The sequence below is a fragment of the Ochotona princeps genome, chromosome 9 (assembly GCF_030435755.1).
Source record: "Ochotona princeps isolate mOchPri1 chromosome 9, mOchPri1.hap1, whole genome shotgun sequence".
NCBI classification, from domain to species: Eukaryota; Metazoa; Chordata; class Mammalia; order Lagomorpha; family Ochotonidae; genus Ochotona; species Ochotona princeps.
Window position 1 is genome coordinate 6,603,471 of NC_080840.1, and position 18,233 is coordinate 6,621,703.

General features: G+C 56.4%; 1 protein-coding gene across 1 annotated transcript in view; it reads left to right on the forward strand.

Moving 5' to 3' along the window:
• Positions 1–17,753, forward strand: part of NDRG1 (N-myc downstream regulated 1) — a 40,445-nt gene extending 22,692 nt beyond the window's left edge. Inside the window, exons 5-16 of the mRNA XM_058668457.1 lie at positions 70–190; positions 1,994–2,056; positions 3,044–3,104; positions 4,310–4,396; positions 6,521–6,577; positions 8,655–8,758; positions 9,881–9,937; positions 10,726–10,777; positions 11,911–11,958; positions 12,909–12,944; positions 13,839–13,890; positions 15,877–17,753. Of these exons, the coding sequence (XP_058524440.1) occupies positions 70–190; positions 1,994–2,056; positions 3,044–3,104; positions 4,310–4,396; positions 6,521–6,577; positions 8,655–8,758; positions 9,881–9,937; positions 10,726–10,777; positions 11,911–11,958; positions 12,909–12,944; positions 13,839–13,890; positions 15,877–16,118 (980 nt within the window). The 3' untranslated portion in view covers positions 16,119–17,753. The remainder of the gene's footprint in view (positions 1–69; positions 191–1,993; positions 2,057–3,043; positions 3,105–4,309; positions 4,397–6,520; positions 6,578–8,654; positions 8,759–9,880; positions 9,938–10,725; positions 10,778–11,910; positions 11,959–12,908; positions 12,945–13,838; positions 13,891–15,876) is intronic.
• Positions 17,754–18,233: the final 480 nt, after the last annotated feature.

Consider the following 18,233-nt stretch of genomic DNA (forward strand, 5'->3'; position numbering starts at 1 on the left):
GCCAACAAGACTTCTGGTCTGACTTTTCTCTCGTTGTCTTTCTCCCTTGCTTGCCTGCTCTGCCTCCAGACAAAACCTGCTACAACCCCCTCTTCAACTACGAGGACATGCAGGAGATCACCCAGCACTTCGCGGTCTGCCATGTGGACGCTCCTGGCCAGCAGGATGGTGCACCATCCTTCCCCGTGGGGTGAGACGTTGGGGGAATGTTGCCTGTGCTTGATGGTCATCCCTCCCAGGATGCGTGCTGAGCAGGCCACTTCATTCACAGTGTTTGGGGCATGCTGAGTGTGACTGGGCTGGCTAGGTCCATTTCTAAGATGCAGAAATTGAGTTACAGAGCCATTCACTGCCTTGTTCAGGGTTGCGCAGTCATCTCACTGAAAGCAGTTCCCTTTGAAGCCGCAGCCTGTGGCGGGCTGTCTGCTCTGCCCAGCCGCGCTCAGCTTGCAGTGGACAAGGGCTATACAGATTACCATGGTGTAGTCACGGTCAAGCTCACCAACTGCCCTTCCCACCTCTCCCCGCCCCACCAGTAAGAATCAAATGGGGTGAGGGTGGACTCTAAAGGGCTGCTCTTGACACTGTGGTTAAACCAAGGTGGGAGCAGGCTTCTAGGTCCGCAGCTTCCAGAAGTCACCATCTAGAGGGCATCAAGAAATAGCCTTCCCATTAGCATTTGGAATTCTCCTTAATAATTAACCCTTATCGGAGAAGAAGGGGGCCAGGATCACACATTAAAAGCTTATCAAAATGGTGAGAAGCAGTTAACTGTTAACCAGAAGATAAACCAGGGGGTCAGCCACACCAGTGGACTGGGAAAGGCTTGCAGGGGGTGGGTAAGGAGGCTATCTCAGCTCCCTGGCAGGTTGGGGTAATGTTGCAAGACCCAGGGGGCCCACCCAGGGAGTGTGTGTTGAGCTGATGAAGGGTGTGTTTCTGCCAAGGTCATGTGTGATTGGGAATCTCTGCTCAGAGTCCCTGTCTGCTGCCTCAGCTAGGGACAAAGGGAGAGCAGGGAGCATCCCAGCCCCTGGAAGGGTAAAGCCTCCGCAGGCTGAGCCCGAGGCGGCGCAGCAGGCATGGTGTCGCCTGGTCAGGCAACTCCTGGATCTGGGACCTGCTTGCTACATAGGATAGGGTTGTGTGAGATGCCCTGCTGCCTACCCTGGGGTGCAGGGAGAAGCTGTCAGAGGCCCCAGAAGTGAGCTAGCTGGACTTGTCTCTCACCTCTTCTCCCATAATCCAGCACCCCTCCCCCACCTGCTCCCACTCATGTTGAGTCCCACTGATCCAGATTGTCTCAGGCTCCTGTACCTGCTGGTTTCTGCTGAATATATTCCTGGCATTCTTTACTCACACAAAGCTCCCATGCCCTTCCTCCCACCTCACTTTTCTCAGTCACTTCTTCCAAGAAGCCCTCCCTGACTGCCTGACCCAAATGGGCTTCCCTACCTCAGTCTCCCCTCTTTGCACCTGCTTTCCTCTCGCAGCCTTTGTTACGAGTATGGTCACTTTTCTTCCACAATTGAACTCTGCGGTACTTGCGTGCCTCCCGCTTCCCCCAGAGCCTGGCGCATGCAGGCGTGTCAGTGGCTCCTGGGCAGGTGACTCGGGCCCCTTCTGATTCCTGCTCTCTGAACTTGGAAATGGGCAAGGCGTCATGGTCAGCATCCTTTCTGCTCTCCCAGCATCCTGCACCCATGGCTGAACACACACCCCAGCACCCCTACCTCTGGACCTGTTGGTCTTAAGAACCCGAGTGGGCTATTTTGGGATCACTGATGTTTAGAATTCTGGTCCTGGGGAACTCTTCTATGACAGATCAGTGAGCTCACCAGGGGCCCTTCTCTGGAACCCCAAGCCTGTAGGAGGAGCCTGCCTCTGTGTGTGCTGCTGGGTACTCAGAGGGTGAAGGGCGCTGGGCCAGGGATGGGCATGTGTGGCCCTTGGGCACTTGTGTCCCACTGACTGTCTCTTGCTGTGTCCCCAGGTACATGTACCCCTCCATGGATCAGCTGGCTGACATGCTCCCTGGAGTCCTCCACAAGTTTGGGTAAGAGCAAGCCACTCCTGGGGCCTGCAGAGAGGGGCAGCTCTCCCTCACCCCATCTCTCTGCCTTGATCCCCACATGGGCACCCACACCTGGGCTGGAGCTGAGCAACAGGGCAAGGGGCATTCCCGTGCTTTGCAGACACTGCTCCCTCTGTGGCTCCATCATGTTGGCCCTCCTTCCTGGGTGACAGCACCCACCCTGCCATCCTGCCCCCGCCTCCCCTCCTGGGACCCCTGCCTCCTCCCGTTGGGATGCTGTTCGCCCGAGCTCTGTGGCCGTTGGCTGTGTGCCTGAGGCTGGGTGGGTTATGCAGAGCGGAGGCTTACTTAGTTCCTGGCTCTGGAGGCCATGAAATCCCAGGACATAGTGCTGGGTTCTGCTGAGAGCGAGAGAGCCAGGCTGCAGAGGGGACAGAGCCAAGCCCTCCGTGTCCACAAGTGGGTTTGCCTGTTCACCAGGACGGAGTCCTGAGACCCGGTCAGCTTCCAGAGGCCTTGCCAGGTGCCACATGCATAAGACTTTGGGGACAGCACAATCCCCAGGCCAGCAGAGGGCTCCTGGGCTGCCCGGGAGCTTGGGGACAGCTCCCTGGCACTGCCTGCTTTCTGCTCTAGCTGCCTTGTAATGATGATGATGGCTTGTGCCCTTGCCCAACTCGCTTCCCTTCCAAGTTCTGGCCTCCAAGTGGGAAGCAGTACGAATGCCCTTGTGGCCTTCCTGTAAATGTCAGATGGGGCCCTGAGAGCCTGGGCTCCAGCCGGGAGGGAGGGAAGGGAGCCAGGCAGTCCAAGGTCATGGTCTCTGTGGAGTCATGAAGTGCCAGGGACTTGGGGTCCTTGAGGGCCCAGCCTGGCAGCATTCTCCAGGGTTGTGTCCTGCACATGAGGCCTCCTCAGTGCCAGCGCTGCAGTGGTCCGGGGGGCTTTAGGTGGTGATGACGGCCCCATCTCTCTTTCCCTGATGGGAGTCCTTGCTTCCGCTTCTAGGCTGAAGAGCATCATTGGCATGGGAACGGGCGCGGGCGCCTACATCCTGACTCGATTTGCTGTGAGTTCTTGGGCATATTTTAAGTATATCAAATTCATTGGAGACTTAAGGAAGAAAGGTGGGGAAAACATCAGGAGGGCCCAGAGGGAAAGAGAAAGGATCCCTCACTGTTTCCCAAAGTGGAACCCTGCCCCACTCCTTCACCTGCTCCATGCTCCTGTGTCCTGGGCACACACGCAGGTGGCATGTCCTCACCCAAATCCAGCTCCTGCTTCCATGCATGCTGTGACAGGCACCACAGGCTTGGTGTGTGCCTTTGTTTTTACTACAGCATAGTTCCCAAAGCAGGCTGCTTCATCATCTGGCTCCCTGTTCTAGGGGTTCAAAGAGCAGGCAGGACCAGGCTCGCTCTCCTGAGAACCCGCTCAGGGTCACATGGTGGCCGTCTGATACTGCTGCGAGCAGTCCTTCTTCAAACCCCAGGGACCTTGCACTGCACTGAGCCCTCACCTGAGTGCCTCTAGCATTATCCTGCAGAGGACCACTCATCAATACTGAAATCTAAGGATTCCTCACTTCCTCTCCGTGGCAGGCTCTGTGCACTTGGCCGGGCGCATGAGTTGTGTCCATTTACAGAAGAGTATACCACAGCCTCGCTCTGTGATACCTGTTTGGGGTTTTGAAGCTAAAGTCCATTTACATCCCAGCTTAACCCCGACATGAACCAGAGATGCATGCATGAAGCTGACAGCTGTCCTTCTTGTTACCATGGGAAGCACTGCTGTGGCCTTGACATTGCATCCTCAGCGAGCTGTTAGAAAATGCAGCCCTCCTCATTGCCTTCCCACGTAGGGAATTCCGACCACCTTCTGCTTAGCTGGGCTTTGCTGCAGGAGCTAAATCAGCCACCGAGACTCTGAGAGCAGAGGCCTCAGGAGGGTCACGATGCCTCTGTGTTTCCTAGAAGCAACAGCGTTGCTGCTGCACCCTGATTTGCGAGGTTGATGGGGCTCGTACCCATCTGACGAATAGAGGAGCTGAGGCCCAACCCAGTAAGGTGGGGGCTCCACAGGACGTGTCATTGCTACCCCCTTTTGGGTTTTAGCAGGACCTAGTGTTTTGCTGGGGTAGGGTGTGGGGCTTCTGGCCGCTCTCGTGGTCTGACCCTCTTCTGGGTGAGTGCCCTCCCACCTGGTGTGACTTGGGAAGTTCCAAGGGTTTCAGGTGGCCCGGCTCTGTCTCACCTGGTGTCTTGCATCTCACAGCTCAACAACCCTGAGATGGTGGAGGGCCTCGTCCTCATCAACGTGAACCCCTGTGCTGAAGGCTGGATGGACTGGGCTGCCTCCAAGGTGAGCCTGGGGTCCCAGGGGCCGCGCATGCCTGGAGCAGCCCTGGAGCTCCAGGCCCTGCTGCACTCACTCCCCGCAGAGAGGGCCTTTTCCTTGGTCTCACTTAGAAGAGTGGGTGTGACCTCAGCTGTCTGTCTTGCTGAGGGTTCAAATAGGACTGTACTGGCCACTCCAGGAATATCATTAGCACACGGGCCTCCGTCCAGTCCTGTGGGGCATCTGATGGATTAGTTAAGTGTTTGGGGTTTGAGGACAGAAAAAAACCTTTCCACTTACCAGGTCCCTCTTCAAATGGTTGTGATGGCCGTAGCTGGGCTCGTCCGAGCTGGGAGCCAGGAATTTGTTCACAAGCCAAGGACTTGTGCTGTCCTTCTTGTGGGGTGGATTGGAATGAAGCATCTGGGACTGGAACCAGTGCCCAGATGAGATGCTGCAGGTGGAGGCTTAGCTGGCTGCACTGCTGTGCAAGCTTCCAAAAACCTGCCGTCTTAAGTCAGACATTCACGAGGGAAACTACTGTCCTGCTGGTGCCACAGGTATTGGAGTAATAGGAAGCTTGTGTGTGTGAGTACCTGCTGTGGGCATGCACTGCCCCCAATCCTCACGGTGCCCACTGGCCGGGGTGGTTCTAACCCTTGCACTGTGAAGGGGGGAGCTAAGGTTGCGTTGTTGAGGACATTGTACGGGATTGCAGGAAGTGGGTGGCAGAACTCGGACTGGGTGCCCGTGACTCCATGGTGTGTGAGCTTGGCTGTCCTTGGGCGTGATGCTGCTGGTCCAGCGTGGCAGGGGGACACAGGCCAGCCTGGCCAGGGCGGAAGGGACCTGAGCGAGCCATCCTGGGAGGGAGCCTGACTCTGGCTCGAGTCCGGAGGCTCCTTGTTTATTTCTTAAAACTCCTTTTTTTTTTATGAAGGAGAGAGTTGTCCCAACCAAAACAGGACAAAGCCCAGGTGGGGGTTGGGGGAGTGGGTCCTGGCTTCTCCCTCGGAAGGGGTGTTTTTGCCAAGCTTTAGGGTGGCTGCTGAGAACGGAGGCTTTGAGGGGTCACAGTCCTTGCCCAGTCCTGGCCACTCCCGTGTTGCATTGCTTGTCTGATGTGGTGCCAGAACATGGGGCCCTTCCCTCGGCTGTTGGAGACATTGCAGGAGGGGAGCTCACTCCCTGTGGTTCTGATTGGATTTTTCCAGCAAGGGAAGCAGCATTCCAATCAGCTGGTTTGGCTCCTGGATGGCTGCTGTGAGCCAGGCTGCCTGGAAGATGGTAGGGGGTGGGGTGACTGGCTAAGGTGGAGCCTGAGGGTTACTGGGGATTATAGTGGCCACAATGTGCACTTCCTTCCAGACCCCAGCCTTGGGGTGAAGCCGTCTGCAGGAAACAGGAAGACCCTTCATGAGGGCTGGCTGGAAGTCCTGGGGATGCCGAGGTGTGAGCGCCTTTACCAGGGCCCACTGCCTGTAGTGCCTGTGCACTGCTTAGCTGTGCCTGCTGACACTGTGGCTCTCGGCACACCAGCTGGAGGCGAGCCAGGGTGCACAGTGCCCCCTGGGCTGGGAGGTGGCAGTCAGAGAGCAGGCCCAGACCCCCGGCTGGAGCTCATCTCCCCTCCTGGTTCCTGAAGTCACCCATGTTAATGGGGTGTGTCATGAGTACCTGGTCTTGAGGGTCCTCCTGCAGGGCAGGCAGCATTTTTGGATCTCCTGTTGTATACTGAGTACTTGTGGGGCTCCTGCCTTAGGAGTAGCAGTTATAGAACTCCTAGTGTGTCCCTGGAATTTGTACAGTTCTTGCTGTAATCTGGAATTTAATGAGTTGCTGATGTTACACCTGCATGCTACAGAATTCTTTCTGGATCCCTAGCATTTATGGAGCTCCTGGTGTATGCCTAGCCTTGTTGGTGAGCACAGAGCTGGTCACCAGTGTGCTATATCGGTACAGTCTGAGTTGGGAGGGTGGCTTTGCAGGGACTGTGCTGAGGTGGTGCAGGAGCATCAGTGGAGAGCCCCACAGGTGCAGGGAGGTACAAGAGGAGAACTCAGGGCGCACTTGGAAGAAGTGGAGGGGCCTTTCTTGCTAGAGGCTTGGGGGTCTCACTGCTTTTAACTCTCGGCTCCTTTCCTCCAGATCTCCGGGTGGACCCAAGCTCTGCCGGACATGGTGGTGTCCCACCTCTTTGGGAAGGTGAGTAGTGCGGCCTGGCGCCCTCTTGGCCATGTAGAGCAAGTGACTGAGTCTCCTTGGCCAGGGGCCATAGGGCTTTTTCCATTCCAGCTGCAAAATGTGGAATCGGAGACTGAGTGATTCTGTTAGCTCCCCGAGCAGGGCTTGGGCCTGGGGGGAGAATAGAACCCGTGAGTTCGGGAACAGAGTCCACTGTAGCCACCCCAGGTCATGGCCTGTGTGGCTCCACTCCTGTTTGGCTCTCAGCTGGGAGGGTGGGGGGCAGTCTGCAGAGTCTCCTACCCTCCCCCTACCAGACAGACAGAGCCTGTCCTCTCCTGGTAGGCAGATGGTGCCAATAAGTCCTTGTGCCCTCCAGCCTGGCCTTGGCCTCTGGGTTTGTGCAGCCCCGGGTGAGGGGGGATTGGCCATGAATTCTGATACCAACACAGGACCTGGAAAATTCAGTTGCCTGACCTCGAGCTGCCCTGCCCTATTGCTGCTGAGTGGCCCTGCCCCGAGTGAGCAAGGGTGACCGCCTGCCAGCCAGCATGTTGCTGGGCCATGGACATTCCGCTTTGGAGCTGGGGAGGCGTGCACATGGAAGCAGTCCTTGCTTTAGCTGCTGTGGCTGCTGCCACAGAGGGGAGGGCTCAGAGCAGGGTGAGGATGCCCGGCTCGTGAGGTCATGTAGCCTGTCCCTGCCAAGCCGCCACAAGCAGGAGTCGACAGCCATTAAGCCTACAACAGGATAGTTTGTAAGCTGATAGCCTTGCATGGCCTGTGAGTGACGTCCTAAGTATCTCAGTAGTCCCTGGCAGGGAAAGGTTCCCAGCCTTGGCTTAGATCTCCAAAGACGGGTCACTCACCATTCTGGAACTACGGCCCTGGAGTCAGGTACTCATGGGACTTGAGACACGAACCCATGACGGCTGCTCCCAGCTGCTGACCACTCACGCCGGTCTCTGCCCCATCTAGCCCCGGCTTTTCCACATCTGTCTCAAAGCTCCCTGTCCTCCTCCACAGCTTTGCACCAGCTGTCAAGGCCCTCTGGGGTGCTGTGGCGGTCTCACCATGAGATTCCCGAGTACCTTTCCCAAATCAGTTCATACCCTTCAGATCCAAGCGCAACTCTTCTGGGGGGGCACTCGGGTCTTCTTTCTCTTTCCTGCTTAGCTATTCATGTCCAAAGTGGGCAGAAATTTAGGGGATTTCAGAGCCCATGTCTGTTTCCCTTGGAGACAGGGCATCGGGTAGAGCACAGAGTGTCTCAGTGCCACCCAGGGTCCCCTGGAGATCAGGTCATCAGCAGGGTGTTCACCAGCACCCCGGGTCAGATTACAGCTGGGTTCCTCACACTAGCTTGCCCCCTTGCCTTTGTGTGATTGGCCGGTTGGTGTTCGTGGTGGACGCGGCGCGGCGCGGCTGGAGCTGTGGTGGCTTGCTCCGCATCCCGCTGTGCTGGCGCCTGGTACATCAGACCCTTGTGCGTACTGCAGCATGCCCTTCTGCTGAGCCCAGTGGAAGCGGAACTGGCTCCTCACTTGGGGGCTTGCCCCAGCTCACACTAGAAAGCACCCCAAGGGGGGCTGGGCCAGGGCCACCCTGGCTGTGCTGAGGCCTGGGGCAGCCCTCTGTGGCAACTGACAGTGTCCTCTTGGCAGCAGCTTGCTGATACCTGGGTTGATTTTGTTTCTTGTGCAGGAAAAGCAGCTTTTTTGCTCTCTCTGTCTGCCTCTTGGCAAAGGGCTTTTCAGTGGCAGTTCTGGTGAATTCCACCCAGGGGGATGTGGAGAATGGAGAGAATGGGGAGTCAAACAAGAGAAATGATTTCCCCAAGAGAGGAGCAGCAAGGGGCAGCAAGGGGCAGCAAGGGAGCTGGAGTCCCAGCTGTCCAGTGGGAGCCCTTCAGGCCAGCCCTGACCGCCTAGCCTTGGCTGCCTGTGTGCACCAGGATGTGGGAGCATGGCTCTCTGGCTCGCCCTGTGCACCGGGCCTCCTTAGCCTTCCCTTGTGTCTGAGCACCGGCTGGCAAGGGGCAGTGAGCAGGCCAGAGCCACAGCAGTCAGGATCTCCCCGCGTCTTTCTCTGCACGCAGGAAGAAATGCAGAGCAGCGCAGAGGTTGTGCACACCTACCGCCAGCACATCGTGAATGACATGAACCCTGGCAACCTGCACCTGTTCATCAACGCCTACAACAGGTATGGGGGAGGCCCTCAGCCGCGTGGGTGCTGCTGCTCGGCTCCACGGTGGGTCTGCACTGAGAAGGAAGGGAGCACAGGGCTGCTGAAATGAGTACAATGTACAGGCCGGGGTGCCTGATAGAAAGACCTGGAGGTGGGAGCCGGACCTGAGCTACTGATCCAGGCCGACCGGGGGCAGTTGTGCATGGGACCCAGGCCCAAGGCTGAATCAAGGGGTGAGTGTAGCTGACTTTCAGGAAAACGCCATGTGTGAGACGAGTTGGTGGGTGGCTGGGTTCCCTGGAAGGAAGGGAGGATCCAGGCCAGCTCTTGGGAGGCAAGTTAGTCATTGCAAAGACAAGGAGGTGGGGCACAGCGTCAGGAGCTCAGCCACGGCCAGGACTGGCAGCCAGGGTTTCGTGAATCTTCCAGTGGGCTCACTTAGCCTGCTAAAATCACTCACTCTTCCACTCTCCTTGAGAAGGGTTCAGGAGTCAGCCTCCTAGGAATTTCCTCTTCTCCAGTGTCAGTAACCTGACTTGATTTGTCTTTGGAACAAAGTTCAGTGTCAGTTTCCACTGGTGTCTCAGTGTGGGAGAGCTGGCCCAGGCTCCGGGCCTCATGGGCAATACTGGGAGCCCTGGAGACCAGAGCAGGGCACTGCTGTCTCCCTGAATGCCCACAACATGACATGAGGGGTTGCCAGGGCGGTGAAGGCACCGAGGTCACACAGCTCGAAAGTGGCAGAGTGCCAGGCTGAGACCTCAGCTGCAAGGGCGTGGGGTGCCGGGGACATCCGGGCACCCAGGCTGTGGCAGGGGAACCATGGGGATGTGTCTGAGCCAGGTCCTGGCTGCTCCACAGAGACGTCACGGCTAGTGAGGGAGACCGCTGGGGAGGCTGGGCTCCCCCGCGCAGCCTCTGACAGGTGGACAGGCAGTGAACATGCTGCGTGAGTGATAACAAAACATCTGGGACAAAATGAGATTGGCTCCCTGGAGATGGTCCAGTGTTACTCTCCCGGAAACAGCCCTCAAGTGGCCCCCAGGGGACCCCACATAACTTGGGGATGTGGGGGTGTGGCTGTCTCAGCATGGGGTTGGGGATGTGCAGCTGCCAACAGTACTTGTATTGTTGCAGCCGGCGGGACCTGGAGATTGAGCGGCCGATGCCGGGCACACACACCGTTACCCTGCAGTGAGTAGCTTTTCTTTCCTCTGCCACCTGTGTGGGCCATGTAGCCATCCTCTTACCTTTACCTATGCCTGATGCAGGCCGTTCTGGGTGCAGCAGGATGGCCCTCCCTCGGTGATTGCTGGGTGGTGCGTTGTGGTCACTGGCACCTGGGAGAATTCTCTCTGGAGACGGAGCTCTGCCAAGCCTGACCCAGTTTCTCCCTGAGTCCCTCGGAGTGACCTTTCCATAGCAGAGGGCCACACTTTGGACACTGTTTATGAAGTACCTGCTGTGTTAGGTCCCAGGATCGCTTCCCAAAGCATAAAAATGAGCAAGCTGGGACCCATTCTTGGAGCACTGTTTCCATTTGGGAGGGAATGGCAGCGTGGACCTAGCTCGCAGAGTCCCCCAGCAACCGTGGTGTCTCTTTGTGGCGCCACACGTTCACCACGTCATGTGATGCATGTGTCCTTGGCACATGCCTTTCCCTTATAGTTTGTGCCATCCTCATGTTCCTCTTGGTTGTCAGCAGAGCCCTGCTTACCCTCCCATGAGACCATGTTCTAAAGTAAGACTGTCAGGGCACGGGACTTATGTGGCTGACATTCATACTAAGATGTGTATGACCCACAGTCCTTTTTCTCCAAAGAACTAAGCAGAAGGGGTTGGGAAAATGAACTGGAGCAATGGGTACTGTGGAAACCATCATCCATTTTTAGGGCTCTGGTCCCAGCCTGGCAGGCCTGGGAATGTGTGACTTGGGTATCTGAGCCTTGTGCCAATCACCCCTCGTCTCTCCCTGCCCACAGGTGTCCTGCTTTACTGGTGGTTGGAGACAACTCCCCAGCTGTGGACGCTGTGGTACGTAGGGACCAGCCAATGGCTAGCCCAACAACCGGTCTAACTCTGTTAGGTGTTTTCCTACCCCTAGCCACTGCCAGACCAGGTGACATGTTTGAGGTGCTGTGCTGGCATTCAAATGCTCCTGGGCACAGGGTCCACCACCAATTTCTTACCCTGTTACGTGCCTTTGCTGGATGTTTGGCCTTTTCCCGCCACCAGTCTGCTTCCATTGGCTCATTTTACAGACCTGAGGCCTCCTGGCTTCCTGGCCTAGAACCTCCTCTTCCATTTTGGAATCAGGTGGCTGTCCTTGGCTTGATGGGTGCCTGATCACCTGGCAGGGGCTCAAGGCACCTGGGCAATGGGTCTCAGGCAGGGCTTTCTGACTCGGCACATGCCATGTGTCCCATGTGCACTGCTGTGGAGGTACAGAGCCTGACTTCCTGACTTCCCTTGCCACTGGATGGGGTTACCAGGCAGCTGATGTGTGTCCCAGAGGGCGCACACCTGGGGCAGTGCAGCGGGCTGCCCAGAGGTACGTGCAGACATCCATGTAGCAACACTTGCTGCAGCATAGCTGGCTTTGAGTTCCTTGTGGACCAAGCCAATAGATGGCCCCCATGCAAGGAGCTGCTGGTTCTGCCCTAAGCATTCTGATCATTACAGATGACCCATGGGTGCTCGACACAGTGCTGGACACCACTCTGACATGGACCATAGGGAGAGGGAAACCAGCTTGGGGCGACGATGGGGGGACATGATTGTGTACAAAGCATTTGTCAGAACAGGTGTATGTGACCTGCAGCATCTGACCCAGCTGGGTCTCAAAGGTCCTGCACAGAGCAGGTGCTTCTGCAGCGTGGTCTGAACTTTAGCTAAGCTGCTCAGCTAACCTTTGAAAAATGGTATCTTTCCCATTTTATTGAAGGGGAAACTGAGGCTCAGAGAAGTTTAGGAATTTTTCCAAGATGACATAGCCACAAATAGGAGGGCTGGGATGTCTCCCTAAACCCAAGGGCTGTCTTCTGTGACAGTTGGAATGTTGCCATTATATGAATGGCACAGTGCACAGTAGCATGGGGGTGAGCAAAAATTTTAACTTGGACTGGACTCCAGGTAGAAAATTAACAAATATTTTTGTCCTTGTCCAGGTGGAGTGCAACTCAAAACTGGACCCGACTAAGACCACACTGCTCAAGGTACAAGGGATAGGGTGGGGACATCTGTCCTTTTGTAGGGACACTGAGGTATTCTGCAGCATGGCCCTGGGCTGGTGAAGGTGGAGCTGGCGGGCAGAAACTGCACAACCAGCCATCATCTCTCTCTCCATGGGGACTAGCCATTGTAGTCAGGCAACGGACATAAGAGACTCCATCTGGCTCTGACCAGAGGAGTCTAGGATTGCTGGTCCCAGGGCTCCGAGGAGGGAAGGATCAGAGCTGACTTGGCAGGGGTGGGGTCAGGATGCTCCTCCCACAGGGGCTGTACTTGCCTGATGCAAGCTGACATCTCCCCAGGCTGTGGAAGAGTAGGACTTTGCAGCAAGTTCTCTGAACACCTGGAGCATTGTCTGGGAGCTGGATTTGAGGAGGACCTGCTGGTGCCTTGTTGGTGACCAGCTGAATGCACGCTCAGAACCCAGAGATTCTTGTAGACCTGACCCTAGGACCCAGTACGAGAAAGGGGACCTTTCTAAGGCCCCTGCAGCCATGGAGTACCCCCCAGGAGGCACTTGCGAGGACCTGGGGTCAGGGGCAGGTGTATTCATGGTTCCCTCAGAGCCCCCTGCACCAGTAGGAGGAGAGTGCCTTAGAGTAGCACCAGCTGAGTGTCAGATACTTGTTCCAAACTGGGCTCTGCGTAGATGTTTTCTTTCAAGTGTCCATCCAAAGGATGGGGTGAGATTAGAAGGTGCTGGGCCTTGGGCTGCTTAACATGTTCATGCTTTGGGGGTTTCCAGACAAATTACCACAGACCAGCCTCCTTAGAATGCAAGGAATCTAGTCCGTCCCAGTTGTGGAGGTCTCAAGGCCAAAGTCCAGGTGTCAGCAGGGCGGTGTCGTCTCCAAGGCTCTTGGGGAGGAGGGTCTGTTCTCCTGGGCTGCCTTGCATCAGGCCCTTGGCCCTGACCTGCTTCTCTTCCTCCTAGATGGCGGACTGTGGCGGCCTCCCGCAGATCTCCCAGGTGAGTACCACCCCGGCTTTGGCCACCCCTGTCCTCTCCTGCTGGGGGGCGGGGGCCTCTGCCCACTGCTGCCTTTTCCCTGAATGTGGCACCGGAGAATTGTGCAGGCAGGGTTCAGCCTGGGAAAGGTGCTCACTGGATCCCCCAGAAACCAACCTGGGTGAGGGTTAAAGAAGACTTTGGAAGAGCTGCCAAGTAGACACAGCATGGTCTCATGACTGAGGATCTAGATGATTCTGCCCCAAAGACCACAGCTAAAGGGCCTCCCCCAGGGAGAGCAGAGGTTGGATCACACAGAAATACATCCTTTAATGGGATATGTTATCTCTACAACTACTGACCTCCTCTCCAGGGTCCCTCCTACATGTAACCCCCACTGACCTTCAGGACCCTCCATTTTCTTACCTGCTAGCTGTAGGACCTTGGGTGGGTTATTTACTATTCCAAGTCTTTTGAGCTGTACCATGCTCATCAGATGGTGCCAGCCTTGAGGGCAGGTGGTCAAGAGGAAGGAAAACACACGAGAGGTGTATGACATCGGCACCATTGTCCCCGAATGCCCAGGTGGACACAGTGCCTAATCTAAAGTGGTCTCACCAGAGACACCTGCCCCAGACATGGGACCTACTCCTGTGCCTCCTGCAAGGACAATTGCCTCTTGACAGGTTGTGCTGCTTGTTCCTCCCAGCAGCTCATTGCACATGAACTATTCCTTCCAGGCAGAGCAAATTCCAGAGCCCACATCCTGCCCATCAGCCTTCCTGGTCATCTCTGCTTTGTCCCCTCAACACATGGTGGCCTGTGTCCCAGGTCGTGCTCTCCCCGGGAGGGGACCCTGTCTGGCCCTTGGGCTCTTTCCTCACCCTAGTCCCTGACTCTTGTCCTCTCTTGCAGCCAGCCAAGCTAGCCGAGGCCTTCAAGTACTTCGTGCAGGGCATGGGATACAGTGAGTATGGGGCTTTCCAGCAGGGGCTTTTCCAGTGGGGGCAGACACAGGGGTGGAAAAATGCTGTGCCCTGAGCTCATAACAGTGAATGTTCTGCCGCCAGCTCTGCTTCTCTGCAAAGAACAGATGTGCGGAGGGCAGACGGCAATGCTAGGGCCATGCCTCTCCCTCCTGGGGCTCAGCTGTCACCAGTGTGTTTGTCTTTCCCCTTCTTTGGGATGGAAGTTTTCTCACACCAGGGATTCTTTGAGGTGTGGGTGAGGACTGACCTCTTAAGCAATGAGAAGGTGAGAGGCAGTGAGAAGATAGAAATCCTTTTCATGTCAATTCCTTGCTTAAGAAACCACCAGCAGTGGTGCTGCTGAATGTGGTGGTGGTAATGGAGAAAGAAGAACAAATCCTTCCTTTGTTTCCTTGGAACCGTCACAATGATTGTAAGTGATACCCCCCATTTTACACATGACAGAGCTGAGGCCTTGCCAAGCTAGTGTGGAGCAGAGTGGGGCTCTGGGACAATTCTCTGCCAACTGAAAAGCTTGTTAGGTGGGTGGTGAAAATGCCCAGGTTCACAACAGAGCATGTCTGCTAAGCCACAGCCTTGGGGACTGAGGGTCGAGCAGGTGCACCATCAAGGAACCTGCCCCTGCTTGCGTCCTGGCTGTAGTTTTTTGACTCAGACGCACACGGGCTGTGTGGGGGAAGTGCTGTGCTGTGACCTGGACAGATGATGCCGAAGGCAGACGGTTGGTCCTGGTTGGCCTGGAAGCCTGTGTTCCCGAGTCTCCTGGCCTGCTGCTTGCCAGTGCGGTGGGTGTGCCGTGCTCAGCCAGGAATGCAGTGAACTTCCAGGCCCTCTTGTTTTTTCCTGACATGAGTTTGCCTGTTTTAAAATAGCAGCTGAAATGAAACAGTTTGTTAGGACCTGCCTTAGAAGATGGGGAGTGGCTGGGCTGGCTCTTTGAGCTTGGTGGGGTAGGGTGGGGGGAGTGGGGCACTGTGTCTGCAGGGGCTTCTTGCCCACGCAGCTGCTGGCCCCGTGGGATGTGTGCAGCAAGGGAGGTACCTGGAGAGAAGTGGCCAGCATCCCTGGTTGGCCTTTTAGGGTGGAGATCCTGGCTCCTTGAATCTGCTGTGGGCTTGGGTTTCTGCTCTGAGAGTGTTTTCTGAACGGGAGAAGGGACGGCAAAGCAAGACCCTCCTTTCCCTTGCAAATGAGCTTTTCCAGGAAGCCAGAGAAATCTGTAGACCTGAGGGAGAATAGCCGGAAGAGATGCCAGTCATAGAACAGGAACAGTCACTGAGCTTCTGCTCACGATGGTGGCCCGGGTGGCTAGTTCCCCACTGTCCTGACAGCGCTGCCTACGGCCATTGCCTGGAGAGGCCAACAAAGCTTCCCAGCTTTGGGGTTAAACAGGTGCAGGGAAAAGACGTGAGCCAGAGATGTGAGGTCCACCCTGGCTTCTTCCTAAGAAGGGAGTTGGGTCCAGCCAGGATAAGCCTAGGGCGTGAGCGGCTGCGGGGGAGAGAGCCAACCTGGGCATAGGACCTCTGCATGCCAGGGACTCTCCTGGCCGTTGCTCAGCGAGTGGCTGCCACCGTCACGCTTCTGTGGCAGGGGCTGTTTTTGTCCTAGGGTAGCCCTGACCATTCCCACAAGTTGGGGGGCATTAGTCTGTGTCTATTACTGTACTCAGGGGTTAGCCTAATCTACGATGGCCCTGTGTTAATGGCCCTGTGCACGTCTGCACTCACACATCTGGGAACCACGTGGCAATCAGGGCTCAGACCCACACCTGGGTTCCTTCCCATGTAGAGTCCCTCCCCCAACCTGTCAGCAGACACAGGGAACCCACAGCTGCCCTGCCCCAGGGTAAAGGCAGGACAGGGAGCGTGCTCAGCCAAGGGGGGCGCACCATGGCTGCTGGGCAGGTGCTCCAGGTCCCCTGCCTGATCCAGAGGGGTCAACCTTCTTTTCTGTCTCCGCAGTGCCCTCTGCCAGCATGACCCGCCTCATGCGGTCCCGCACGGCCTCCGGCTCCAGTGTCACCTCCCTGGAGGGTTCCCGCAGCCGCTCCCACACCAGTGAGGGTTCCCGCAGCCGCTCCCACACCAGCGAAGGCTCCCGCAGCCGCTCCCACACCAGTGAGGGAGCCCATCTCGACATCACCCCCAACTCGGGCACCACAGGGAACAGCACCGGGCCCAAGTCCATGGAAGTCTCCTGCTAGGCAGCCTGTGTGACCCAGGACTCTGAGCTTGGAGGCAGCCCCTCCCTGCGCCCCTCCACCCATCCACCTGCCACCCACATAACTCCGTATTAACCTGAAGCTTATTTTGTAAGCACGAGCTCTGGCCATGACAGATGGGATCTGTCCAGGGAGGGGCAGCGGGGGAACCATCAGTGTCCTGTTGCCAGTGCGAGTGGCCAGTGCCCAGTACTACTGCCTCACCTACCCTCAGCATTGCCAGAAGTCCCAGAACAAAAACCACAGGGCAGCAGGCACTTTGGGGTCCATGCCTGGGCTGAGTTCCAAGGGACTCTGTCAGGAGCCTTTCTGCTTCATCTGCACCCAGGCCCACCCCAGCCCCACCCCAGTCAACCCCTCCCTGCCCATTTCTGGGCAGCAAACCCTGTTCTGACTTGGGAAGCGGGAGGGCAGGTGCTTTTGTTTCACAAAGCAGGAAGGCAAAAACAGGTGGAACTGATCCCGGGCTGAGCCTGTTGGAGAAGCAGGTCTACGCAGTTAACTTGAAGAAGCTGAGGTTCAGGGTCGGCGCCCCTCGAAGCTGTCGGGTGCTGAGGCATCCAGCCTGTTTGCTGTGGGGCGCATGCCTAAGTGGGACATGAAAATGGGCAGTAAAGCCATGTCTTACAGAGGCACAGTTTGGGTCACTGTCTGGCATTGGGGCTTTTACGGCTTTAGTTCTGGTGCTCGCCTCAGCCACAGCCCCGGCCTCCTGAGCCCACATACAGGATGGGGTTCTCTCTTTTCTTCCTGGGAGGGGAAATCATGAGTTGGGTTTGTGACATTCCCTGATGTGAAATCCAGCATTGTAATCCAGCGGGGACCACTGGGAAGGGGCTGGGATTGGGGGTGGGGATTCTTGGGGTGGGCATTGGTTGGGGCGGATTCCTAGTGGTGGTGACAGAATCCTGTATTGTGGTGATTTCAGTGGGTCCTGGCCTGTTTTTTCAGGAACCCTGTGATTGAATTTAATCCGGTCTCCGATGTTCGGGCTCTGGGGTCAAATCTGTACTTGACTGCTGTACATTGCCAAGCAGGTCCCGCTGCCGTTGGGACTTTGTGTAGAATTTCTGCCCTTGTGGAGGATGGAAATTCCAGTGGGGAGTGGTGACCAAGGAAATGCAAGGACCCTGAGCCCTGGGACCCTCCTGCCTTCCCCTCTTCCTGGCCCCCTAACGTTCCTCTGCCGAGTGGGGCACACAGCACCCCTGACCTTCTGGCAAGGTTGGCATAGCTGTCAGGTTTCCCGTACTACTGCCCTTTGATTTTCATTTTGGCTAACTTTGGATTTTCTTCTAGGAAGTTTCATCAGACCAAATTGAACACTGAGTCAGCTACGTGGGTGGGCCTGGTGATTTTCAGAACCCTAGAATTGGTAGAAGGAAGTGGTCCAACTCCCAGCTGGCCAGAGAGGCCGTGATTCAGTGTATTTACCACTTACTACCTGGCGGGGAGGCCGGGGGAGGGGTCCCTTAGCCTTGTGCGGAAAGATCGAGGGGTCGTGTCAAGGATGGCTGGGTGTGGACCGGAGACTGCTGTGTTAAGGCTTTCCAGAGGAGTTTCTTAATGAGATATTTGTATTTATTTCCAGACCAATAAATTTGTAACTTTGCAGTGGCCCATGTCTTCTTCCTCTTCTACTTAAGAGAGAGAGAGAGAGAGTGTGTGTGTGTGTGTGTGGTACTGAGGCAGAGGGATGAGAGAGTGTGTGTGTGTGTGTGTGTGGTGCTGAGGCAGAGGGATGCTTCTCTTCCCTTGAGGAGGCTACGCGGCCTCCTGCCACCAGCTCCTCACCAGTGATACTCTGTGCAATGGAGCAGCTATGTCCAGGGAAAGCACAGTGGCAGCCACATATGTGACCGGCTCATTTCTAGAGACCTCATTTGGGAGTAGACAGGTGTAATTGACTCTCATAAGCTATTGCATATAATCCACTGTCACTATCCAGTATACCACAGGTTGAATATCCCTTACCTAGAATGTGAGGATCCCAAGTATCTCCGGAGCTGGATGTGCCTGGAAACCGGTAACCTTCTGGATGTCACGGAATCCTGTCTCATGCCCATAGAAAGGAGTGAGCGAAAGTGACATTGTGCC